Consider the following 27799-nt stretch of genomic DNA (forward strand, 5'->3'; position numbering starts at 1 on the left):
CTGTGGTTCTCAAAGGCAACAACTCGGGTCGGTTTGAGTCACGATGGTCTAAAGTCCGCATAGAGAAGACCAACTGTGTGCTGCTGAAGGGAATGGAAGGAGCCAAACTAGGGGTGTGGGTGGCTCATGGGGAAGGTCAGTGTGCAAAGTGTTGTGTGAGTTATATTGCATGTGCATGCATGAGTTGTTTACAGTACATACATTGCACATTTATATAATCCAATCTGTATAAAATTAATGAGGAAACTTATTGTATGTTTGTGTGTATTGCACTGTATGTGCCCACATGTGAGAGTTGCTTAGAATACTGACATTGTTCCTTTTTGTAAACCACTAGTACAGAACTCAACACTTAATTGCATTGTGTGTGCAGGTCGGTTCACTTATTGGAGCAGCGCTGTGGCTGATGCGATGGAGACCAGCGGGTGTGTGGCGCTGCGTTACTTGGGTCCAAATGATGAGCCAACACAACGCTATCCCTTCAACCCCAATGGCTCTCCAGGTAAATCTCCTCTGCTCACTTTCAGCTTTCTCAGATCAAGAGGATAACAGCACCTCAAGATAAAGACATTATCTCGGTCTATTCTGTAAGAATCTTGTTTATTTCTCAGAATTTACATTTACATGCCTATCAGCTTCTGAGTAAATGTATCACATTGCCGATAGTGGATTAGAAAGTGGTATTGAAGTGTTGCATCCTCAACACTAGTCGGTGTCACAAAAGTTGTCGAGGATAATCCTTCAGTGAGGGACTGGCGGACTTGGTATCATTGCTTGGGTGATGGTACTGTGAGCTACACCCCAAAATGGTGAACTACAATCCACACATTGTCATTTGTTAACTAGTTTATTGTAAGATTTGGTATATTTTTAGTCCTGCCTTAGTCATAATGTGTAGTGTTGCAACGTAGTCATAGTCATTAAGGCAAAAACCTGCTCTTTCATCTATCATTAATCCTGAACTGTATCTCCATTATTTGTGGGAATTAAATAGCTATAGAGAAGAGTGATTATAAGAATAACTACATTTAGATACCAACAGTGTTGATTTTAAGAGGTAGCAGAGAGGGAGAGACAGTAGACGATGTCATGGCAAAAAAAATTTGCTGCAGGTTAGATCTAGTAAACAACAGGCCAATGAGCATCATAGAGACCATCACCGAAGCAATGATGCCAAGTCCATGAGTTCATCCCTGAAGGATTATCCCTGCCATCTTTTGTAAAACTGACTATAGTCCAAATGGAATACATGTTTAGTAATGTATTTGTTTCAGGTGGGGTAGCAGGCATAACATCAGCCTGTGGCCGGCACTTGGCCCTCATGCCTCACCCCGAGAGATGTGTCCTCACCTGGCAGTGGCCACACTTGGCTCCTCCATTGTTGTCTCCACCTGGACAGTCTCCCAGACTGACTGCTCCCTGGAGTAAACTCTTCCAGAATGCCTTTGACTGGTGTCTTGAACATCAGTAATATCAGAGCAGCTTGGTGAAGTAGATTTCCTGAAGTTATGATAAATATTAATTAGAAAGATGACCAGTAGCATATATAAATGTTTCTTGCAATTGAATTTATTTTGTTCAGTAATTTTCTTAATGAAAACAATGAATTGTGTAAAAGCCCCTTTTTGCTGGCTCAGACATGAGCAATGAATTGGTGCTGATAGGTGTTTGGAGAATGAAGGGTTGTGTTCCCATTACAAAGTACATATACATGTAATAATGTTTTGGCAAAGATTTATATTATTCTAATACTGTTGCTCAATTTTTGTATTGTTGGTTGTTGAATTATACTCTAATTTGTCATAGTTAACTTTTATTTCAATGTGGGATGGTTTTCCTCTGGCTAGTGACTTCATGCTGGGTAACATTGTGTTATACAGTAATTTGTCTAGATATCTTCCTTTCAGATAACATATACAAGGTTCAAAAGTTCGAGCTGGGGAGAGGAGGCAAGTGTGTCATGGAGGATATTTCCACATCCAAACTAACTAACTGGGAGCATACTTCAGGCAGCGTGTTGCTTCACTCACCCACCACCTCCACTCCAGACAGTCCCTCTGAGCAGGCCTCCATGCAGCTACCCTTTCCATTCAAAGTCCCTCCTGGCAGGATCAGTCAGCTTACCCCCAGTTATGAGTTATGTGAGTGTCCCCTTGGTCTTCTCCACTCAGGCTTGTCTTGTATGGAAACAACGCTATGAGCAGGATCAACATTCAGGGAGTTATGCCACGTGCCCATATAGTTAGAATTGATGTTCAAGGATTATCAACAACATCATATACTTGTGCTGAGCAAGTCCATATAATACCATGGGCCAGGCTAATCCATTGACTGAGTTCCTGGTAAGATCCACCCTTGTTATGCATGATGCTACAAGGTATGTGAAACTATTGGTGACCTAAATGATGTCACCACATGCAGCACTGTGAGAGCCATCCATCACCAGGACCTTCAGTGAATTCTGTGAGAAGTACAGCATCATCAGCATTAATTAAGAAGCTCAGTGACCATGATGTCACCAACAGATGCTCTGCAACAACTTTGCATAGTACCTAGCCCATGCAAGTGTTGGAAAGTAATGGAACAAGAACGTACCCCTTGCCTCAGTTCTGAATCAGGATGGAAGAAGCTGGAAATGCCTCCCTGACACTTCACAGTCATCAGGTCAATAATCCTTGCAGGAATCCTACAGATTCACGGGATGTCCCAGCGTGCCTTACAATGCACTGAGTCAAATGTCTTCTTGAGGTTGATATAAGCTGTGAGTAGCCTCTATTAAAATTCGCATCAGTGTTCCACAAGGAAGTGAAGTGCTAGGATCTTGTCGGTCGTTGGCTTGCTGGGCATGCTGACTACTCAGGTCTCTGAAACTTTAGATGAGATTTCAATTCGCATCAGCAGAAGATGAGTGAACACTTTGCTTGGCACAGTGAGCAGGTTAATACCATGGTAATTGTTACGATTCTATTGGTCCCCTTTTCAGACGGACAACCAATCCCCCTTTTTCACTCCAGAGGAATGGCACTTAACTGCCACATGGCAGACAGCACTGCATGCAATCTATAGATCATGTCTTCACCCCCTGGCATTCAGCATATCTGCACTGATATTACTGATCCCAGCTGCCTTTCCACCCTTCAACTTCCTCACAGCCTCTCTCACCTTCACAAGAGAGGGTTGGTGTTTTGTCCATTAGAGGATCACCAGCCATCATCTGCAAACCACAAACCAGCTAGAGGGAGTTATCTGGTGTATCAGCAGCCACCATCTGCAAACCAGCTAAAGGGAGTTATTTGGTGTATCAGCAGCCACCATCTGCAAACCAGCTAGAGGGAGCTATCCTCTTAGGGGGGTCTGCCTTGTACAGCTGCTCAAAGTACTCAGCCCAATGACCCAGATACCCATCTGCATTTGATACTCTCTTCCCATCAGCCATTCAGAGGAGAGATTCTTCAGAGCTAAGATGGCAAGTCTAAGGTCATTTACATTAAGACAACCCTCGACTTCCTCAGCAAGACTCGAGACATAAATCATCTTATCCCTTCTCAGAAAGGTTCTAGTCCATTGTGACAAAGTCATGTATTGCTCAGTCCCCAGCCATCCTGGCAGTATGATTCTCCTCTATTCTCCAGTGTCTCCCTCGAGGCAACTCCACTCCTATACCTTGGACGCTCTCAAATGCAGTTCTCGGCAGCTTTGAGAGTTTCATGTTTAAACTATCCCACAACTCCCCAGGGTCCACCAACCAATTTGAGACTGCCACTACATACTCCTGAGCACACACCTGGTCCCTCAGTTTCTCAAGATGGAATCCCAGAGGAATGTATCTTGAGAGTTTCTTGGACCTGATGTGTATCCTCAGTGTTGCAACAAGTATGTGGTTGGTGGCAAAGAACTTGGCACTCCGGAAAACCGTACCATTCTGAGGGATCCTCCAAAGATTACTAATGAGGATGTACTTGATCACTTTAACCATACCGTCAGTATTGCTATACCAAGTCAATCGGTGAGGCTCATGTCTCTGGAACAGGAACCAGCAACCCTCAGACTTCTGGATTTTCCAAAGTTTAGGAGGCAAGAACTAAGTTTCTGGTGCCAGAGCCATGGGGACCAACATATAACTCAGAGACAACTCTATATGTGCCAGTAACTGATGATGAAAACTGAGGGTGGTGGTGTTACACTCTGCACTTGCTTGGCATTAGACCAGTGCCCCCTCAGGACACTTTCACTGTCATGGATGACTTTAACGCTACTATAGTCGGTTTCATTCCATCTGTTCATTCGCGAGTGTGGATGTGGCACACGTGCAATGCTAGTTCATGATTGAGTGAACATCCATTGTTGTAATGAATATTACATTTTTTGGGGGGAATATATTTGAATGTTTATGTATAAAAGAACCCCACTTTATATAATCCCAAACATGCATGTTTGCATTGGCAATATACCATTCAAGCACATAAAAGATAAGCTTGTATCAAACAGCTTAGTCAGATCATATTCTAATGGACAATGGCTTTTTAAAAACTATAATTATTTAGCTCACTTCAGGTACATAAAGACATCTGCCTTTGTCAGTGCAAATTAAAGTTATTTTGATTATTTAGTGCATGTAAATCCCTAAGTATATTTGAAATAGCCTGGTATCACATTCGGCAATATTTCACGCTACTTCCAATATTACCCATGTGGTTCACATGCAATATATTACTAAAATACCTTTTGATTATACTTTCAGAACTACATGTCTTTTTCTGTACTTGAAATGAGATAAAGCTTATTAACCCTTTCATTGCTAAACGCTTGCAGCAGGCGTTAGGCGTATTTGCTGGTGGCGCTAAACACCCGCTGCGACCTCCACCCGCACTCAAATCTCCTGCGTATGAGTGTGTTCCAACACTAATTCTCACAACACAGGATTGCCAATTGAGTGGATTCTTCACTAAATTTGGTGGAAAATCATATAAGCCCAGCGCGGCAAATCTACGGACGAGTAACTGGTGGATGTTCTTGCCCAATATAGCGGCATTTTTGCATAGCTTCACCTATCACCGACTGATTCTTTGACCAAATAGTTGTAAATATTGCAGTTGGCAATGCTCCCTTGCCAGAATCTGAAGAAAAGATGTCCGCAGTTCCCTCAATATGGCTGATCATCAAGCACGCACTGACGTAAGTGTTAACATTCAACACTCCCTGAACGTGCATGTACGTTCGCAAGAGAGGCATACATAACTGACTCCTATAGATCTGGACCGCCTCTTTCCAATGGTGTTTTTGGTTTTTAGCTGTGATGAATAGTTTTTGAGATACAGAGGTTAAAAGAGACCCCTAATTGGCCTGCCCGACTATGCCTGAGGGGATAGTTGCGTCCACACTGCGCGCAAGGAAAGGGTTAATTAAAGCCTAGTGTTCATTCACGTATGATCTGATTTGATTGATTGATACAAGCTTGTCTTTCATCTGCTTGTATGGTATATTATCGATGCAAATTGGCATGTTAGGGATTTATACAAGAATGTGTGAGGGTTCTTTGAAAATATAAACATTCAAATCTCTTACTGACGAAACAGTTTTTATCATGAGCTACAATGCGCATGTGCCACTTCTCTCAGAATCCACACTTTGTGAATGGACAGATGAAATGAAACGGACTATGCTGGGACTGACAGAGTTGACTTAAAGCTTTAAGTTGTGTGTTGGTCCCCATGGTTCTAGTACCAGGAGCACCAACAGCTCTCTCCTCCTGAATTTTGGAAGATTCTGGAGGTTGAGAAGACCAGAGCTGGATTGCTGGACTAGGTATAGCAATTCTGGAGAGATTAATCACATCCTTGTAAGCACTCAAGAAGATCCTCCAGAACTACAGGGTTTTCTGGAGTGTTGAGTTTGTTGTAACCGACATTGTTGGAACACTCAATCTTTATGTCAAGTTGAGAAGAATCTCAAGATCTAACAATATTGTTTCATTGTGAATGAAACACTTGCCTTGTGCTCATGAGTATGCAGTGACAGTCTCAAATAAGTTCAATGTGCTCAGTGCCCTTGACGACCCTATAAAACTGAGATACCTTCAGACGTGAAATTCTTCAAGCTACAAAGGAGTGCACTGGAGTGCGTCTGAATTCGAGGAATGGTTTTGCTTCAAGGAGACGCTGTATCATTTTGAGGAGTCACGCTGCCAGACTTGCTGGAAATAGGGTCTGATATTGGACTCTGCCACATATAGGACTAGAGGTCTCCTGGGCAGACACAAGGAGAAACTTGTCAGGAGGCTTGCTGAGGATGTTTAGAGCCATTTCAATGTAAATGGGTAGGCGGTGGCTGAAGTGGTAGCGTGCTGGGCCCACATTCACCGCATGATGGACAACATGAGTTCGAATCCCCACGCTACCACCTCGGATTTTTGTCACCGCCGAGTGGCTTAAAACTACCCACATGCTGTCCTGAAGGAAGAAGGAGTTCCGGGGGGCAGCATGAGCCAAGAGAAGATGGCGCCACTATAAATACTTGCCTGCCCAATGACGGGCTGGGGCCGACTACCATCCAGGCCCCTCAAGCAAGCCTACCAGCGCAATAGGCGGAGACGTAAAAAAAAAAAAAATAAATAAATAAAAAAAATAAAATAAAACTCTTCCAACCTGCCAAATGAGCCCTGAAGAAACTCTTTGAACCTGCCTCTCAGGTGAGCAAAATCCAAACAACAAATGGTTGCCTTATGTCAGACATGGATGGGCAGAAGGCTCATTAGACTGAGGACTTTGAGCAGTTATACAAGGTGAACCCTCTGAACAGGCAGCTTCAGCTGCTGAGTTGCAAACAGTGGATGGTGATCCACCTATTGATGAAAGACCATCCTCTGTTGACATTGGGATATGCAAGGTTGATGGGTGGAAAGGCAGCTGGTATTTGTAACATCAGTGTGGAGCTGCTCAAAGTTGAAGGTGAGGCCATGATCTGCAGGTTGCATGTGGTCTTCACTTTCATATGGCAATCTGGCATCATTCCTCCTGCCTGTTAGAGGGGACTGGCCATCCCAATCTGGAAAGAAACCCGCTGGGACTGCAACGACTACAGCAGTATTACACTGCTCAGTGTGCTTGGCAAGGTGCTTGCCCATCTATTGTTCATGTGCATCTGCAACTAGCTGCTGAAGCTGCAGAGACCTGAGCAGTTCCAAGTTCATGCCTAGTTAGTGAACTATAATCATATCCTCGTGTTTCATGTACTTGTAAGAGTGCTGATACTAGTTTTGACTAGGGATACTTGCAGCCAGATCTCAGGAAGGCACTTGATTCAAGTGCATCAAGCAGCACTCTAGAGAGCTGCTGTGACTCATGGGATTCCTGCGATGACCATTGGTCTTACTCTGGGACTGAAAGTGCTGTGAAGTGTGGGTGTGTGTGTCCAGCCTCTCTCCTGTGAACATGTAAATGAGGTAAGACTGTGTCTTTGCCCCATCACTTTTCGACACTTGCATGGCTGAGACATGGGCACTGAATAGTGACTTGAGGAGGCAGAGTGATGTCTTCGTAAATAGCTTATGCAGAATCATATCACTGAAGTGACTGTGTCAAACTAGTGTTAACTTCATGAGACTGATTCGAGGCCTATTGCCTGCATGGTCCATGAACACCAACTCCGGCTATACAGGCATTTACTCAAAAGCTGACCCTGCTCACAGGGTTGCTTCCGAAAGAGAATCCTGAGGGAAGGAGGGAACACCCACAAATATTGTGGCTTGAGCAAGTTGTTAGATCTTGTAATCAAATATACTTAGGATGGGAAGGCCTGCATGGAGACTAGCCCCAGGTTTGTCATTGTGGGGTGGGTGAGGCAATGCACCTCCTGGTGTATGCCCCTGTTGATTAACTGAAAAAAAAAAAAAAAAAGATAATAATGGTTGATATGCAAAAAAAAAAAAAAAAAAAAAAAAAAATCTGCTAATTTTGAGTGAGGGATATTTTTGTGGCTGGAATTGTGCCGACACGAAGCAATCTGACAAAGTCAGCCGCATCCAGGAGGACATGCGTTCGCATCCTGCCTGTCACCAAAAGCTGGGATTTTTCAGTAAATGGCTTATTTGAGTCGTGTTATTTATAATTTTTTATATGTTTACATAGGCTAGGTGTAGACTTGGGTATATTTTAGTTGGCCAAAAATGGCAACTCCATGGTGTAGTAGTTATCATGCACAGCTGTTCATTCTCCTTTTTGGGGGTAGTCAATAAATGGGTAGTTAGGAAAACCTGGGGGGGGGGGGCCAATAAAATTGAGATGAGCACAGAGGTCATGCACAGTTATAGCAATCATCATCACCCATTAAAAGTCCACTGTGGGACAGAGGAATTTCCTACTGTTATCGACCTTTATCTGACATTAGTGTACTCCATCTGCTCCAGCAAAAGCTTTGATTTCATCTCGACACCTGGTCCTCTGCCTGCGCTGACTTATACAATCTCTGGGTTGCCACTGTTACTTTTGTTGTCTATCTGTTATCAGTGCTATGTTTGATATGACTTGCCTACGTCCACTTCTTATGAAAAATTGTGATGGAATGTTATCTTGACATTCCAGTTAAGGTGAGTGTTAAAATTCTTCAGTAATAGCAGTAAACTGGCAAAATTATCAATAAAATTGACAAATATCACTGATAAGTCTAAAATCTAAAAAAAAAATATATAGAAAATATGCATTTTTAGGCCTAAAGTACATCTAATAAAAACTACTTGGTTCAAAATACCTGATAGACAAGAAGTCTGCACTAGTATCTATTAAAATTTACCAACACAAATAATAGCTCATTACAGAAAACATATGAAACGAACATAGATCTTTAACCCGGTAGCTGCGGGATCACGTTTCTTAAAGGGCCCTCTAAGCGAGAAAAGTGAAAAAAATTATTACTCGCACAAACCATTTCATAATGTATATCAACCTATTTGTGATCAGTTTATGCATCATCCATTTTGTGGGGTTTATATCATTGCAAAAATTTGGCCTGTCGCTGCTACCGGGTTAAGTTCACTTACTTGATTATGTTCTTTAATTTCACTGTTGCTGATGAAGTGGGAACTAGTCTTAATTTCAACATTACTGCTGCTTTCAGTGTGGTGTGATGAGCTGTACTGTGGGCCCTGCCAAGCATAGCCATCCTTCAACAAACTGTGGTTTCAGTCAAAGCTTGTGACATTCCTTCAGGTGTTACAGACCACCAACAAGCACCCTGGATGGTGAGACAGATGCCTTGTATACACAGTGGTGGAAGATAATCCAGCCATCCATCAGTCAAACTTCAGCGGTCATCTGTTCCATTCTGCTGGAGGAGGAGAGATTTCACCTGAAGAATCATTGATTCCCTAGACTTCGACTGAGAAAATGTGTTTAGTTTTGCTGGCTTACATAGCATGACAGAATTTGATTTGTGTATAAACACTAAAGAACTTAATTACCTAATGTTCAGTAAGCTGCAAACTTTAAGTACATCTAAGATACACCCATAAATGTCTTTTAGCACTAGATGCTCAAAGTTGCATAAAACCTGGCAACAAATGTTTTATTTATTTAATAGAATTTGCAATATTGAATTGCATATTTATTAAAACAAGTAATTATGTAACTTGAAACTGCCATTAAAGAAATATTTTGCTTATTTAGAGGTTTTACTGTACTAAACTTATGAATAGAGGAAAACTTTTAAGTTGAAAAAATATATTACCTTTGACTTCAAATATTTGAAGTGGAAAAAGTAATAGATGAACAGTCATCCCTTTTTAATCTTGAAATATTTGAATACAAAACTACTTTAGACTTGAAATACGGGGAATAAAAGACAATTACCTCTGAAGGAGAAAACTATGTAAATAATTGTAACTTTTGAATCTTAATGTCAGCCATCTGGTTCACTTGTTGCCACAAATCTATCTCATCAAATCCTCTCTTTATATGGTATAAATTTCCAAGTAGTACTTGGATCATATTGGTCATTCTTCTATGTATTGCCTCGAGGGAATCTATACAACTTGTAATAGTGGCACCAAAAATGAACACCAACTGGACCCAGATACACTTTGAGGATAATTTATTTGGTCCAGTTGCTAACACTTCTAGAAATAAAGCTCAAGACTATTTGCAGAGTGATTTTTAGTCACACACCAAAATCCTTTTTGCAGCTGATGTGACCAAGAACTTATCTAATGTGTAGTTACTTTGGAGGTTATTTCTTCCTACACCTAGGCTGCTGTATTTGTCAGTGATGAACTACATCTGCTTGATTTATTTACAGTATGGTTACATTTCTTGTTTAGTAATCATTAGACAAGATTTACCTTTAATGAACCCATGCTGGAAGCCATTGATCAAGTTATATTTCTAGATGGTCACAGATAATTCTAACAATAAATGACAATTTTCTTATAATTTGACATTTTATATTAATCCCCCCCCCCCCCCCTCTTAGATACCAGCACAGCCATGGAGGTAAAATTGGTGGAGTAGCCATCAGCCCAATTAAGTAAATCCGCCTGAGCTGTCATTTTTGTGGCCAGGTGTCAGGTGTTGTCAGGTCAGGCTCCCTCTTACTGGGCTCGGCCAGGCTCGCCCACCTGGTTTTCCGCAAGGCCTACGAGAGGCCTACGAGGTCTTGATTTCCGCCGCTGTATGGATTGATCGTAGTAGACATTTTTAATTCAGATAAAGCTGCAGCCAAGTCCTATTTATAAGTGAGGTCTTGGAAGTGAGGTTTTCAAGTTATGTCTATCCTTTAAGTTTTACAAAAATATCTTGGTAATATAAAAGGTATTTTTGAAATATATACCGCATCAATAAATGAACGGTGATAAAAAACACCACCATCATAATGGATGAGACGGGGTCTGGAGGTAGTGGGCGTGAGTTCTCTGCATATCCCCCATCTTTTGGCCGTAAATTTGACAGTTCGTCGGCTTCACCTCAATGAATGGGATTAGCGGGCCGTGTCGACTCCACCAATTCTACCTCCATGAGCACAGCATTTGGCTTTTTCCATTCTATTCTGGTGTTGAGATTTTTAAATGCTGGCCAACGGTTTGGAAATTTTATCCCTAGCTTTCTTTAATACATGCGAGAAAATATCTATCTGAACCAAGTAACTTAGTTTTCTTAATCTTATCTTTTTAATGACTACTACATTTATACTCAAATACCGTAACCTATTCTTTCCAACATTTACTTCCATCTTCCTCCTCTTACACACCCTGTCAAGTTCATCCACAATCTTCTGCAGTATCCTCTGTCACTTTTTGCCTAAAAGTGACTAAAACTCCAAGCTGCAAATAGGCCTGTCACCCTGGATTGCTCATACCACTTATTTTCATCCTTGTGCTCAACTCCTATACTTTGGATTTCACTTCCCTTATACAACCATACATTCAAACAAACAACCCTAGCTAAACATCCCGGTCTCACACCCATGCCAACCGCAAAACTCCCTTCCCATTCAAGCTTACAGAGGCACCGGCATCCTTGTGGAAAGACTCGATCCCCTTAGGAAATGCTCTCACACACTATATACATCCTAGACATCCTAAAAACTCTTCCCGTCAGCCTTGTCACAGGCCTTCTCCACAAACAGCTTCCTATCCTTCTCTTGGTACTTTTCAACCATCATTTTCAGTGCAGTTCAACTTCTATCCACACGTTCCCTCCCGTTTCTCAGGCCTCATTGTTCATTGCCATTTTTTTAAGGATATTTTCATCCTCTACTTTAAAACCCTCCTATTATTTGAAACCTTTCCATATATCTTACCTATTGCACTGAGTACATTTCTTTCCTTATAACTTCCTTTCCGTTTTTACAGTGGCACAATGGTGGCATTTCTCAATTTACGGCTTAGCATCTCGCCCGGCTCCCATGCTATATTACATATTCACAACCCAATCCACAACACACCTGCTCCGTAGTTCAGCATATATGCTGTTATGTGCCATCAATGTAAGGGAAATGCAAGAGGAGCGTAAGAATCGCAGGTAAGGAATAGGGAACATGGAGGAAAGAAGATGGAAATATGGAAACATGGAAATGCAGGCAACAGAAAGCCTATTGGCTCATTACGAGGTTGCCAGCTTTGGTGATTTAATCTGCTCGATAGCCACTTGGGGCCTGGGGAGCAGATGAAAGCACCTCGACATTGAGGAGCAGATGAAAAGCACCTCGATATTCAGTTCACTCCTGACGCAGCGAAGTGACGGTCGATTCTATATTTGAGGGAGTTGATGATATTCGCATTTACTACTTCTGAAGGAAGATTGTTCCAGTGACGGATGATTCGGTTTGAAAATATGACGGATGATTCGGTTTGAAAATGACGAATGATTCGGTTTGAAAATGACGAATGATTCGGTTTGAATGGTATGGGAAAGGTTTGGAGGTATGGTTAACGGTAAGAAGATGAGGCAAAGAAGAATAAGAAAGTAAGGAATAGAAGGTAAGGTAAGGCATTGTAGTGTATGGCTTTGCATGATGAGGCTGCTGACTTTGAGAGAACAATATGGCATTTGAGGCAAGGCAGGCTGAGAGCAGGAGGATGTGGAGAGGAGGGGCAAGTAAAGAGGAAGGGAAGTAAAGTAACTGGCACGTTCTGTCTGAGTCTCAATCTGTCAAACTTGCTTTAAAATCATTTAAGTTTATTGAGTGGACAACCTTTTTATCCAGGCTGTTCCATTGATTCGTGCATCTGAATAATTGAATTTCTTTTCACATCCTGTAGCTGCTTAGGCTACCTATCCCATACAAGCAGATCCTCTATGTACTGTACACACCCTTCACCACCCTGGACACTGCAATTGTCACCTCTTCTTTGAGGACGGCAGCCCTAACTTTTCCAGTCTTATCTGCTGGTACGTTGTCTGTTATATGCTTAAACCAGCTGGTTACTGCTCTTTATATTCTTTAGGTCTTATCTATGTTTTTTTTTAGTACGAGAATCATACTACTACCGCAAAATCCACCCTGGGTCTAAGTAATGCTTGTCAACATCTCCAATAATCTAGCTAAAATGTGTTTTTCATTAAACAAGTTATTCTGGACCAATAATCAACTAACAGAACCCCACCTAAATCTAACGGATAATAACCTATCGTCGTTGTATTAGTCACTGAAATAGTGTGGGTGCGGGGGGCTGCGTGCGCGAGTTCTGTTCAGAACACGATATGACAAACATTAAAAAAAAAAGATGTACTTTTCATTGCTATTTCCACATTCATTTTGACCTAAATAAACTTTAAAGGTGAAAGAAAATTGAACCCAGATCCAGTCATAAAATACATTGCCCCATTTTCTTGCAACAAACACTAATAAAGGACTTACTACTGCCACCCCACCATTACCACAACTACTACTAGACGCCCTGCTATCCCTTATAAATTAGTAGTAGTAAGGGAAATAACTAAATAACTAAAATGTATAGAGACTTTCAGTATATAAACATCGCCATGACAGTTGGTCTCCTTACCTCACCCGTGGTCTCCTTCCCCTCTCCCCGCGCCTCCTCCATGGCACTGACGCCTTCTCCAGACATCCGAACAGGCGTGGAGGACGTGACACAACTTGGCGCTCAGTGTTGGGCATAAAATACACAAAATTACAGAGGTGCATGGGTTAAAATAGTTCGTTATTTTATCATTACTACTTGTTTGATCCGCTTCCCAGGTGCGTTTTATTGATTAATTTAATCTCTAAAAATCTTATCTCTGATAGTTTGTAGATGCCTTTTGGTGTAGATGGGTGACAATTGGAAAAAAAATAGCAGGTTCGATTATGAAATACGTGGTGTGTATAGTATGTGTTAAGACCTAGGTACAAAAAATTGCGTCAAACATTAAATTCTCGGAGTTATGCATTGATGCAGCGAATAAAGCGAACAAAATGTTGGATTCCATTGATATAAACTTTTAATTCAGTAATAAGGATTCAGCTGTAGCCTACAAGAGTTTAGTTAAACCCCATATATTATATTCAGCGCAGTTCTGGTCTCCCCACCATGCGAATGACATTGCTAAATTAGGAGTTCAGCGCGGGTCAAATAAGATGATCTCCTTATGCAACAAACTTTACGAAGGAAGGCTTTCATCTCTAAATATGTCTTCTCTTGAAAAGCGTCGCCTCCGAGGAACGCTGATCGAATGTTTCAAAATACTCTATTCTTTCACAAATGTTGACAAATTAAAATTATTTATGATCGATGACACGACTCAAAACAAGAAATAATGGAACAAAACAAAATCAAACTAATAAAAATCAGACCAAATTAAGTTTTCATCACCAAGTTTGTAGCACGAGAAGGGAATAACACCCCGCCTTCAATGATTCAGTCGGTACGATTGACCCATTTAAAACAAACTCGACCGCCATTTCCTTAACCTTAAGGGGATTGCATAGCATTCAGATACCAAAAATGATTCACGAAGTCGATTCTAGATTCTGGCATGTATAGGTAGCTGCAGGCATCAGCAATGCCAGGCGTATGCTTATTTCTTATATGGCGCGTATTTAAATGTCCCGACAGGGATTTAAATGGATCAGCTGAATGGGAGCGTTGCCATATCATGTAGTGAAGATTTTGGTTTATTTTTTTTCATAATTTTTCTTACTCTATCCAAAACCAAACTCGTTCTGGTTGATGTGCGATATGTTGGGCTTGTGAAGTGAAGCTCTTCCCTCTTCGTCGAAGCGTCGCTTAGAGAGTGTTTCCGTTGAAGGGTATGCGCCGTCCCTAATTTTTTTCCCCCTTCGAAGCTATCTTTCCGTGTAGTGTTGGTACTGTTGCAAATCAAACAAACGTTGAAAACCGAAACCTTAATGCAATTTAGGTACATTTCTATAATGGATTATATAGTGTGGCTAATATTTATGTAAACAGTGCTTGATACAGTGACATACATTATATATAGCAGAAATTTCACATTGATGCATTTAATTGGTTGGTACCCGTGGCTATGTTTGCTTCGCTTTCATCTCATCCTGTTACCTGTGGGCGGAGCTTAGGAGACCTCGTTAGAATAAACTGCTTTTATTTTCTTTATTTTCCTCCTGTTCCATGAGACATCTCTTCCTCCCTTCGTTATTTCTCCCTTGTAAATATATTTTTAACTAGCCTTAGAGCTCCTATCAGTGGGTGGAAAATGGTATCATCTATATTGCTGAGCTTTGCTAAGCTCCACCCACAGGTGACGTCACGAGTTTGGAGATTGGCTGTGGGAAGCCCAGTACGGAGTACCACATACCACCACATATTCATACAGACTTGGGAAACAAGCGCCCGGAGGCCGAAGCCTGTTAGTCCGTCACTTTAAAATTCATCCCAGCAATCTTATTTCATGCTTATGGTTCGAAGTGCCCGCCCTACAAACGCTCAAAAAAGAGAACTGTTGTGAATAGTTGAGACTGAAGAGCGGGGCGTCCTGGTTGAGAGGTGCTTTCCAGTGTTGGCTTAAATTATCATAGGAACCGTGAAGTCTTGAATAAACAGAAAAATATTGTTTCGCGCATTGTATAACTTTTTATATAAGGGCTAGAAAATTTAAATTGTTCTTATATCCAATTAATAATACAGCAACATGGAAAAAAATTGTAATAAAGCATTGAATGTGCGAAGATATTAGCGAAGAGCGGGCCTTCACCGCCTCTTCGTCAAGGGAGGAAATTAGTTCATTTCTTTCCCGCTCGCCGCTTCGCGCGCTGCATCAAAGACACTCCTCGTCACTGAGAATACCGTTTGGTCCACGAAGCCTTGTTTCCTCGCGTGAAGGGGGAAAAGATAGTTTGAGAATTCCAGCGTCAGTGTGGCAGAAATGATCACAGCCAAGAACAGCATCAAGGGACGTACACAGAACATCAGTGAATCGTTCCATTTTAAACTCGGGAAGAAGAGCATGAAAGTCAAGTTTCAAGGCAGCAAGAAGGTGCAGTATGTATTCAGGATGGCAGCGCTGGAGCACAACTGTGGGTACAAAGCTGGTTCTCTTCTCGATAAGATCCGGGGAGGAGAGTTTGCTGCAAGAGGACTGGACTTACAAGAAGAACGCCTAACAAGCTCTGCCAAGAGACCACTACGAAGGATAAAGAGAGGAAAAGTTAAAGACAAGGAAAGTGACTGTTCCTGGTGGATACTAGCAGGGTACCATACAGTACGGTAGCAACTGGAGAGTAGGCCTACTGGGGAAACTCCGGTCAAACAACAACAACAACAAAAAAAAAAAAAAAAAAAAAAAACGCACGTATCAAATCACTCCTTGGGCCGTGTGGAAGAGTTTGATACTCATAAAACAAAGTATGGAGCTCTATTTTAATTTGTATATAGTTTAATATATAATATGACATTACCCTTTATTTCAACAGGCGCCACTGAAAAACGTTCTGGATACTTGAATTAAAAATGCTGTCTTTTTTTAATTAACAAATTTTTGATCTGTATTATTTTGGAAACTACATTAAAAGAGCTATAAAACTTCTTAAGTATGATTTTCTGTGAAGTTAATTGTTATAGGAGTAAATCTTGACCAAAGTTTGAGGGCCGTTTTCTCGAATATAATTTTTTGACTGGTTTTGATGCTTCTTTGAGTAATAAATAAGTTTTTTTTATCTTTAACCAATTTTAAATTTGTTAAGTTTATTTTGCAGAGTATGATATTCAGAAGATTTAGGCCTGGCAAGTTAATCATATTTAAAAAAAAAAGTATACCTGAATTTTTTTATTTATTTTTATTGTTTATATCTTAAAAAAGTTATCAATATTATAAACTTTACCCAGACCGTTTGATAGATATAGAAGTCATATTTAAAATGAGCTTTTGAAATATACAATATGAGTATTAGGTAAAGCTTTATCATTTTTAAAAATTAATAATCAATAAAAAAAAAAATAGAATGGCTTGATATTTTGTCTGAAGCCTTTTTATGAGTCTCAACTTTGTATTATAGGGTCATGAAAATTGAACCATTCCTTTTATGTGCTGACCCGACATTCCCTGTAGCAGAAACTGTCATTTGTCTTGTAGTTTCACTTAGTTCTAAGTACAGACCACCTAGTCTGGACCATGTCTCTGTGGTTTGAATGTTTATGTAAACTCTCTCTCTCTCTCTCTCTCTCTCTCTCTCTCTCTCTCTCTCTCTCTCTCTGACCTATAGACAAGGAAAGTCTCCAAGAAAACTTGTATATAGTTTCAGCTTGGTCGGGAGATGCTCTTTAATACAGGTAAGGGTCAGGTTTTTCAAATTGGAACAAAAAATAGGATGTTCGATTACGAAATGTGTGGCGTGAAACCCAAGAGCGTAGTGTGTTGCTCGAGATGGTCATTTCACCGCACGGTTTGTTGCGCAAGGAAGAGTTCTTTGTTGGCCTAATACGTTGAATCTGCTAGTTTTGCAATGTCCTTAGCATGGCGAGGAGACCAAAATTCTACTACCTATTCTAAGTGGGGTCTCTAATCTATTTTACAGTGTTTGTATGAAATCTTTATTCATGAATGAAAAGTTTCTATTAATGAAGCCCAACATTGTTCGCTTTATTTGCTGCGTTAGTTCATGCTGTGCGAATCTGAGGTTTGACGCGTTTTTGATGCCCATATCCTTTTTTGATTTCTCTAGAAACTGACTGAATGTTTGAAAAAAAAAAACTTTACATATGCGGACAAACAAAATTGTTCGATCGATGACTGTCACTACTACTATCACCACGAGAATCGCCAACCTCTTAAGAGCGAAAAAAATAGGTCCTAAAGCGTAAAGAAGAAAGCACATCAATGAGCACAACACACCAGCAATAAGTTCGGTCTTCGCAATGCGCCGTAACGAGGCCAAAACAAGCACTTAATCCCTCGCAAGGTTATGAGGTAATTCGACCATTCACCACTTTCCCCAAGTACCTACCATTCACCTACCCATAGTATAATAGTTCATAGTAGAACCCATATCATAATAATTGGTAAAGATTCGTATTAGGTCCGTGTCAGTATCTCATAATCTACTTTATGAAACATCAGTATCTCTTCATATATCGGTTAAGATTCGTTTTAGGTCCGTGCCAGTATCTCATTACCTACCTTATGAAACCTCAGTATCTCTTCATATATCTTTTCTACAAACCTTCAACAGTCATGGAAACGCTTTGAAAATCCAATTCAATAACTTTTTTTTTTACTCCTGAAAATAGGGGATAATGTTTACGAAAGCGCGTCGCCTCCTCTGCTGGCCGCGGCGACGCTGCAGCGGGTGTTGCGAGAAATACCTCCTTGCTGAAATAAGTCACATATACATGGGGGGGGGGTTAGAAGGGGGGGTCGAGAGGGGCGCAGCCCCCCTGTGAGTAGGTCGTAAAGTTCGGTTGGAGTAGTTTAAATATTTTGCGGTTGCAGCGGCTGCGTGGTGTCGCCGCAGCAGAAGGCGACGCGCTTTCGTAAACATTATCCCCTATTATCAAGAGTAAAAAAAAAGTCCTTTAATTTGATTTTCAAAGCGTTTACATGACTGTTTAAGTTTTGTAGAAAAGATATATGAAGAGATACTGAGGTTTCATAAAGAAGATTATGAGATACTGGCACGGACCTAATACGAATCTTTACCCATATATCTTTTCTACAAATCTTCAACAGTCATGGAAACGCTTTGAAAATCCAATTCAAGGATTTTTTTTTACTCTTGAAAATAGGGGATAATGTTTACGAAAGCGCGTCGCCTCCTCTGCTGGCCGCGGCGACGCTGCAGCCGCCGCAGCCGCAAAATAGCTCGCAGAGGGCTTAGGGTCGGGAGCATATTTAACCCTGGAACACTGAACCTGTTTCCCTGTTACACGGCCACTGAACGTGGGTAGTTTATACCCGATTTTGGAAAATTAAAGAAAAATAGTAAATATACAAATTTATTAATCCTATCCCGTACACACTAAATATAATCCTCTTACTTAGTAATGAAACTATTAAATTAGAAAACTTACTTTAAGAAACTTAAATTAAAAAGCAAAAAGAAAGGAATGTAAAAAAGTGAAAAATTTTGAATGTTTTTGCAAAAAAAATAAGCAAAAAGAAACCCTCCCATAAAAATCGCTCAGATGCTCCCACACGCTTCCAAGGATGTCAGGCTCTCATCCCAGGGGGTCATCAATGCACAGGCGATGCGGGAACTGTAGGGAAGAGAGTAGGAAAAACACCCTTTTTTTAGTGCACCAGAAATGACAAATTGTGGAATATAATGTGTTTTTTGCTTATAAAACCCATTGAAACTGTGTATAAAAGGCTACTAAGATACAATAAAGGCTTAGCCTGATGATCGCCCACACCAAGCATCTCCACTGGTGTCTATCCCTTGCAACCTCCTGTCATTGATGTTGAAACTTCCCACTTTTTTGAAGTACTTATTGAAATGGCTTATTATATTTTTTTTTTACATAACATAAACACTTTATCACACATCCGCACTCAAAATCTTAGTTTTATATTTATTACCTACCTCAGCCTTAGAGGCAATCACAGCAGTAGGGGAAGTAGTGGCTCGGGCAGACAGGTTGGCGGCAGCTGTGACACCTGAAACGTGTCTTCTTGTCTGCCTTGGAGTCACACTTCGTGCAACGGACCATAGGGTTCCTCATCTCGGCTGCCGATGCTCCAGCACCTGCAGCTGTGCCAGAGGGGAGGTTGAGGGAGCACACCTGTCTTATGGCCAGCTTCACCTGGCGATGCTGAGACGGGTTGTTCATCCGTTCCCGCGCTGAGGGCTTGATTAGTTGCAGGGCCAGTCCATGCATGAATTTTCTCCTGTGCAATTCCTTGCGTCCTAGCGTTGGATTATTTGCCTTGTATATAATCCAGGAGTTAATGACACTTGCATTTTTCTATATACACTTATCACTGAACGTGGGTAAACGGTACCCGAACACGTCTGTAGCGCAAAATCCAGGCAGAGGAGTGGAGCGACGCGACTTCCCCCTATAAACCCATAGGGTAGAATGAAGCTATACGGAGTCCCAGCGCGCTGGCTTGTGGGGAAGAGGGTGGAACACGAATGACGTCACCTACCCCGGGTAATCTATACCCACGTTCAGTGTTCCAGGGTTAAACTACTCCAACCGAACTTTACGACCTACTAACGGGGGTGCTGCGCCCCCCTCGACCCCCCCCTCATGTATATGTGACTTATTTCAGCAAGGAGGTATTTCTCGCAACACCCGCTGCAGCGTCGCCGCGGCTAGCAGAGGAGGCGACGCGCTTTCGTAAACATTATCCCCTATTTTCAAGAGTAAAAAAAAAGTCCTTGAATTGGATTTTCAAAGCGTTTCCATGACTATTGAAGGTTTGTAGAAAAGATATATGAAGAGATACTGAGGTTTCATAAGGTAGGTAATGAGATACTGGCACGGACCTAAAACGAATCTTAACCTAATAATTATTACATTTATCTGCCAATCCGAAAAAGCCTGAATAGCTGTGTGGTTGCTTGCTGACTGACCCGGCGTTCTAACAAGTATATCAGAGGCGGTTTGTTGTTATTGATCGTGCACCTTTATTTTAGGCATTTTGATAAGAATTTACTTACCGTATGTAGTGTTGAGCGGCGGGTAATACACGATCCCTCGTTGACCCTCACACCAAGAATGGTGGGGTGTGTGTGCGTGTGTGCGCGCAGGGTAACTACCTTGTCAGAGAGAGAGAGAGAGAGAGAGAGAGAGAGAGAGAGAGAGAGAGAGAGAGAGAGAGAGAGAGAGAGAGAGAGAGAGAGAGAGATCCTACGTGGAAATCAGAAAAAAAGTAATGCTCGAGTGATACGTGTCCTTAATTTGATCGTTTTAAAAGTGAAGTTAAAAAAAAAATCAATGAGGGAGAGAGAGCAGCTGTACATATAGTCAAGTATGAAGGAAGTATGGATTAATCCGTTGATTTTATATTAATATTGAGGTGCATTATCAATAATCTAAACTTCCAGCCGTATCAGTAAGTGAAGTAGCAGGATTAAAATTATGACACTCTAAATGTTATCAGGTAATGGTGTTGGCAGTGTGTGTGTGTGTGTGTGTGTGTGTGTGTGTGTGTGTGTGTGTGTGTGTGGGGGGGGGTGAAGGGGAGGGATTCAAGTGAAAGCATGAACTGTAAAAAAAGGACACATTTATTTACAGCACATTCAGTAAACCGTACATTGTATATATAAAAACTAAACTCCACGTGGTGTGTCAAGGAAGTAGCTTAAAAAACGACAGGCATGAATTGGCTCACTTCACTAGAATGTCGCAACAGGGAAATTGATGAACCGGCTCGTCGCTCGTCGGCAGCAAGTCGTTGGCTGTCTGCGTTGCCGATCACTCATCAGAACAGGTCATACAAGAGATGCTCAAACCTTGCTTTTACATATAAGAGTACGTTCGAAAACACAAACACGTACCCGCATACGATGGAAACATTATGCAAGAGAGATGCTTGATTAATCTTTGTTTGTATTAATAAAAAATGATACGTTCTCTACTACGTGCTCGAATAAGATCAAACCGTGATGCAGGAGATGCTTACCACACTTCTCTTACGGTGTGTTCGCCAAGACGTACTCACACAATATCAAACGGTACGCAGACGAAATACTTAAACCTTGCTTGTGTTAGCGTACGTTCCCTATTCCATCCGCCCAATTCCAATTAGATCATTCAACAACGCAACAAGCAATATCGGATACTTTCAGTTTTGGCGCATAAAAGAATATTATGCACTATATTATTATGCTTCTCAAGACATCGACATTCACACAAAATAGCAGTTATACTTTCGTTACTCTCTGTCTTATTGCCATATAAATATAATGACCTTGAAATTAAATGATATATGTGTTGAGGTGTGCGTACGAAAACTTGCATACACGCAGTGATATGCTTCTGCTATTCCAACCCACACATTCTTAGCATCTGTCTTTCCACAATTTTTTTCTTAATTATTGCAACAATATTTAGTTATATACTTCATCTCAATGTTCTTCAGAGTTTTCTTCCTGATACGAAAACTCTTTGAAACGATGCGCACCCACTGGCACGAACAACCTCCTTCCAGTTATCTTCAGCCGTCTTACCCCCGACGCCCCGCCCCTCCCCTCACCCTGCACCCACTAGATGTCATCTCTAACTCTACTGTCAACTTCTGCCTCTTACGAAATTACCTTGTTATATAATTCTTTGTCTTAGGTATCTTTTTCCTATCAAATATACACAAAGAACATCCAATCAGCGACACCTCCAGGAAGGGGCGGGGCTTGAGGGACTATTTCGTTGGTTGACGGCGACTATTCTCTGTTCAAGTTAACCTGGCAAATTAACCCAATCCACGGCAGCCCACCAATACCCAATACATGCATAATACATAATACATCAATACGATTTAACATTTCTCAGGATCCACCAATCATATGCAGTCTGAGTTGGAAGAGGGGCGTGGTGTGCTTGGGGGCTCGCCAAGGATATACACTCAATGAGGGATAGGGGAGGGACTGCTTTGCCTAATTAATGTGAACAGAGTATAGTTCAAATACGAAACAATAACGCCATTTCGGCCGAGAGCCCTGAGAGCGGGTGTGAGGGGACAGGCGGGCCTTCCAGGCAGTGAAGGACTCGATAAATATGCGAACAGATTTCTCTTCCGTCACTCCTTCCTGAGGCCTATACAGACAGTCTTCCAGTGGGCTTTGTCTTTAGCTCATATGACTTAATTTGAAAAGCACTAATATAAGAATGCTACAGAAAAAAAAACTATACTCTGTTCCAGCAACTCTGACAAAAAACGGTGCTCCAAATTTGGTAACAGTTTCGGCCGCATCGCTGTTACAGCACATTATTAAATTTTCACCTAGAAAATAAAATAAAAACTAAAATCAACCTGCCTTTTTCTTGCCAACGTCATAACTAATTGATAATTACTGTAATGTTAAGATGAAACGGAGCGGGTCACTTCATGCTACTGCGAGAAGCAGGTCAACTAAAGAGTTAAAAGAACGAAGATGTAGCCATTAGGTGAATATCAAGTCTGACACACTATGGAACGGACTATAGGCACAAATAATGATATAAACGATTCGTTATTATTGTTCACGCAAGGTCTTATGTCATATGAGCCTAAGATACAAGCTGGCTAAGACTTGATCACACACTCCTCCTAAGTTGGCTCTGACTTGTTCACACAGGGTTTACTCCTCCCAAACCTTTGAACATTGAAGTCGATACATGCAACATACAAAGTATCACAAGTCTCGGCACATCAAGTAGTATACCAGGTCGTCAACGATTGGAAAGTTGAAACAAAGAAAATAAATGGAACATAATTATTTCTCCAGTCACTTCTGTCGAGCCTTTGAACCTTAGAAATCGGTACATAGAGCGTAAACAAAATGGCACAGGCTTCCTCGGCACACAGGACTGTCATTTCAGGTCGTCAGTGATTGGGAGGTTGCAACACTGTCATAAAATAGCGAATCGTTGCACACACTTTTTTGGGGGAATGGCCGGTCATGCGATGTGAAAATGCAGCAGTAATGAAAAACTAATAAAATATATATTGGAATAAATTTGGGTCAGCAAGGTGGGGATAATTCACAATATGGCCAGCGCTGGAAACGTATTAATAATTTTGTAGTGGGGTGCGAGTATGTACATTTTTGTCATTTTGCCGAACACAAACTGGAATTGGTGATGGAATACCTAAACATGTATTTGATGCACACTCACAATAAAAAAAAAGATACTTGTCGAAAACCACTTCCACCACATCACTATACAAGATGCGATTAATTACACACACACACACACACACACACACGCACACACAAAGCTTGACTCGTCTCGTAAATATATAAACAGGTGAGAACATAGGTAAGAACACACACACACACACACACACACACACACACACACACACACACACACACACACACACACAAAGCTTGACTCGTCTCGTAAATATATAAACAGGTGAGAACATAGGTAAGAACACACACACACACACACACACACACACACACACACACACACACACACACACATTTATTTGTATACAAGCTAAGCATCGGCGTAGTTTACAGTCTGATACAAAAAGGCAGAACAATTGTCATCACATTGAAGAAGGAGGCGACGGAGAGCTTTTGGCACCCCTCGACACACACACACACACACACACACACACACACACACACACACACACACACACACACACACACACACACACACACACACACGTTCTTCGTTTTATCGCATTTTTCTATATATTTCCGAAAACTTTTGTATGGTTTTGGCACGCGATTTCGTTTTACCAAATGAAATCGCGTTCACCAAAACTTTCCGCAAATTTAAGGAAGTATAGGATAAAATGTGATAAGGTAAAGGACGCACGAACTTGGAATGGAGGTAAGTAGGAAAAGAACAAATAAAATCACACACACACACACATCTTATACGCCCTCACCATTATAGTAATACCACCGCTTGACAGTAACTTACAGGGCTGTACACACACAAGTCTTCATATCCTTACTGACTTGATACTTATATGTAATTAGTGTAGTAAAAAAGGGGAGATGAAACAATGAGGAGGGTTACCGTGGTCATCCTTCATAATACACTAAGGGAATACACTAAGGGGGAAAGGAACTTACAAAAAAAATCCATCTAATTTTCTCTAAGGAGGACTAAAAGGGAGAGGCCGAGGAGCAGAGTCGGAGCCAATGTCCCCGCGCCGCTCCGCCCGCCGCTGGTTGACTGCAGGACTGCCATGGCTGGGGAGGGAGGGAGGGAGAGTGAGACGCGGAGGGAGAGGGAGCTAGGGAAGGACTTGGGGCCGTATTTTTTAACATTTACCACACACATATTTGACAAGCTTTTCGTAGGAGTTATGGGCATTTCTAGAGGTAGTTTAATGACCCTGGTGGTAGTTTGATCCTTCATCCGTGCCAGAAAACTAAAAAAACACTCATGAGAATCTGATTAATCTCCTTTTTAGCCTTTGGGAGTAATTAATGTGAGAGGCGGAAGCGTCTGAGAATTATAAGCGTATCTAAAACCAAGTAATAGTTTAATAAGGCATCTGCATCATGAATGTGGAAAATACTCAAAGATGGGAGATGTTGTCTTGAATAGTGTTATGGTGTATGATCCCTCGTTTTGAAGAGGTAAACTATTATTTATGTTATTCGGGAGCCGCACAAGTGCCCTGAAGGAGCCGCATGAAGCTCTGTATACCGTAGGTTGCCGACCACTGGGCCAGGCGGACGATTAGGGGGACTGGTACACAGCCTGAGATACGAGTGAGGAGGCAGGTCTGGTAGTATATAGCAAGCTCTAGTAGGTGAGGACTTGACTTTTCATTTGCAATGACTGGGCACTTGAACAGGGGACTTGCGGGTACCTAACGTCATTCTGCGCGTTTAAGACTTATTCAGACCATGAACCATTCAGCTCGGGCTGGTTGGGACCACTTCCTTTGCGGCTTTTGAACTTTTGGTCATCAGATGATTTGAATAACATAATTAGTTTCATGGATACACATGACTATAGAACGTGGTCGTCCTCTTTCACTTATCTAGGGAAGCGCAAAAACCTAGACACCTTGAGTATCTTTTCTGATGAAGGGAATATTAAAAGAGATGTCCAGGCTGAAAAAAAAAACCGGAGGTCCAGATTAAAAATAGTTTAGGATAATAATGAGTTTCAGTTCGAGCCACACCAATAAAGTGATACACCAAATAGTGAAGGGCAAATGCGGTATTTTCAACACGCTTAAAATCCATGAATAACTCTGGTCGCGTTTCGAAATGTCATACTCTGTCAACTGATCCGCGAGTGATGGGCGCCGGGCACTCACGCGTGTCACTGCCTAATGGAGCGGGGGTGTGGCCCGGCACTCACCGCTATCACGCCGCTCAACTAAACTACTTTCCTGATCCTTGTTTTGCACGCCCCACGCTATATATATATATATATATATATATATATATATATATATATATATATATATATATATATATATATATATATATATATACACACACACACACACACACACACACACACACACACACACACACACACACACACACACACACACACACACACACACACACACACACACACACACACACACACACACACACACACACACACACACACACACACACACACACACACACACACACACACACACACACACACACACACACACACACACACACACACACACACACACACACACACACACACACACACACACACACACACACACACACACACACACACACACACACACACACACACACACACACACACACACACACACACACACACACACACACACACACACACACACACACACACACACACACACACACACACACACACACACACACACACACACACACACACACACACACACACACACACACACACACACACACACACACACACACACACACACACACACACACACACACACACACACACACACACACACACACACACACACACACACACACACACACACACACACACACACACAAACACACACACACACACAAACACTCACACACACACACACACACACACACACACACACACACACACACACACACACACACACACACACACACACACACACACACACAGTAGTAGTAGTAGTAGTTTATTGACCACAGCTTTACAATATTTTTTTTTTCGCACACGCTAGGTCCTGAACATGAATAAGCTGAATTACGAGTTATGCATAATCAAAATAATGTAGTCCACGATAATTATAGGTAATAAATACATCACATAGAACATTCAACAAAATAAAAATCTAAAAATACAAGTCCCAAGAAAAAAAAAAAATTCAAAGCCAAGATAAACGACACAGTAAATAAGAGAAACATGGTTAAAGAAAATGAAAAGAAATATGTCTCCGACACTATACAACAATAAAATTACACAATAAAAACTTAATGAACTGTAAAACTTAAAACAATATGCAAAAACTGAAAGCAATATGTAAAAACTGGTCACTAAGTGTAACAATCGAAAGAAAACATAAAACCAGAGAACATTAAAAGGAAAAAACTAGCGACATATAATAAATGAACATCCCAAGAAAACGTAAAATGAACATAAAAAGACCATAAAAAGAAAAAAATTTACACGTTCACAGATAGTATATCATAGATTATTTTGCAAGCTTTGTCTGTAGAAAAATCAGTAAATATTGACTGTAATGCACAAAATCCATAGTTCTCTCTCAGTTGTCGGTTTAGTGGGTACAGAATAACTACACACACACACACACACACACACACACACACACACACACGGCCCGGTAGCTCAGTGGGTAGAGCGTCTGCCTCACAACCAGAAGGACCGGGGTTCGATTCCCCGACCGGGTGAAGATAAGTTGGGTTTATCTTCTTTCACGTGTAGCCCCTGTTCACCTAGCAATGAGTAGGTACGCGACGTAAGGCGAGGAGTTGTGACCTCGTTGTCGCGGTGTGTTGTGTGTGAGTGGTCTCAGTCCTACCCAAAGATCGGTCACTGAGCTCTTGAGCTCCATCCGTCGGGGAACGGCTGGCTGTCTCGAGAGAGACCCGCAGCAGACCAAGAGGTGAATTACACACACACACACACACATCATATACACACACACACACGCACACACACACACACACACACACACACACACACACACACACACACACACACACAAACACACACACACACAGACACACACACACACACACACACACACACACACACACACACACACACACACACACACACACACACACACAC

General features: G+C 41.5%; 1 protein-coding gene, 1 long non-coding RNA gene and 1 pseudogene across 2 annotated transcripts; 2 read left to right on the top strand and 1 right to left on the bottom strand.

The window, feature by feature from the left end:
- On the top strand, positions 1–1805 carry LOC126995222 (phosphoribosylformylglycinamidine synthase-like; the record flags this gene model as incomplete). Its single annotated transcript, XM_050854606.1, is given in 3 exon segments — positions 1–135; positions 374–502; positions 1275–1805. Coding segments are annotated over 3 exon segments (461 nt in total), but the record flags the coding sequence as incomplete, so codon positions are not given.
- A 6079-nt stretch (positions 1806–7884) lies between these two features.
- LOC126995223 (uncharacterized) lies at positions 7885–9654 on the top strand. Its single transcript, XR_007750109.1, has 2 exons — positions 7885–8584; positions 9112–9654. It is a non-coding gene; the product is annotated as an uncharacterized LOC126995223 (long non-coding RNA).
- An 11459-nt stretch (positions 9655–21113) lies between these two features.
- Positions 21114–27799, bottom strand: part of LOC126998433 (protein sax-3-like) — a 28140-nt pseudogene continuing 21454 nt past the window's right edge.

The sequence above is a fragment of the Eriocheir sinensis genome, chromosome 1 (genome assembly GCF_024679095.1).
Source record: "Eriocheir sinensis breed Jianghai 21 chromosome 1, ASM2467909v1, whole genome shotgun sequence".
NCBI lineage: Eukaryota > Metazoa > Arthropoda > Malacostraca > Decapoda > Varunidae > Eriocheir > Eriocheir sinensis.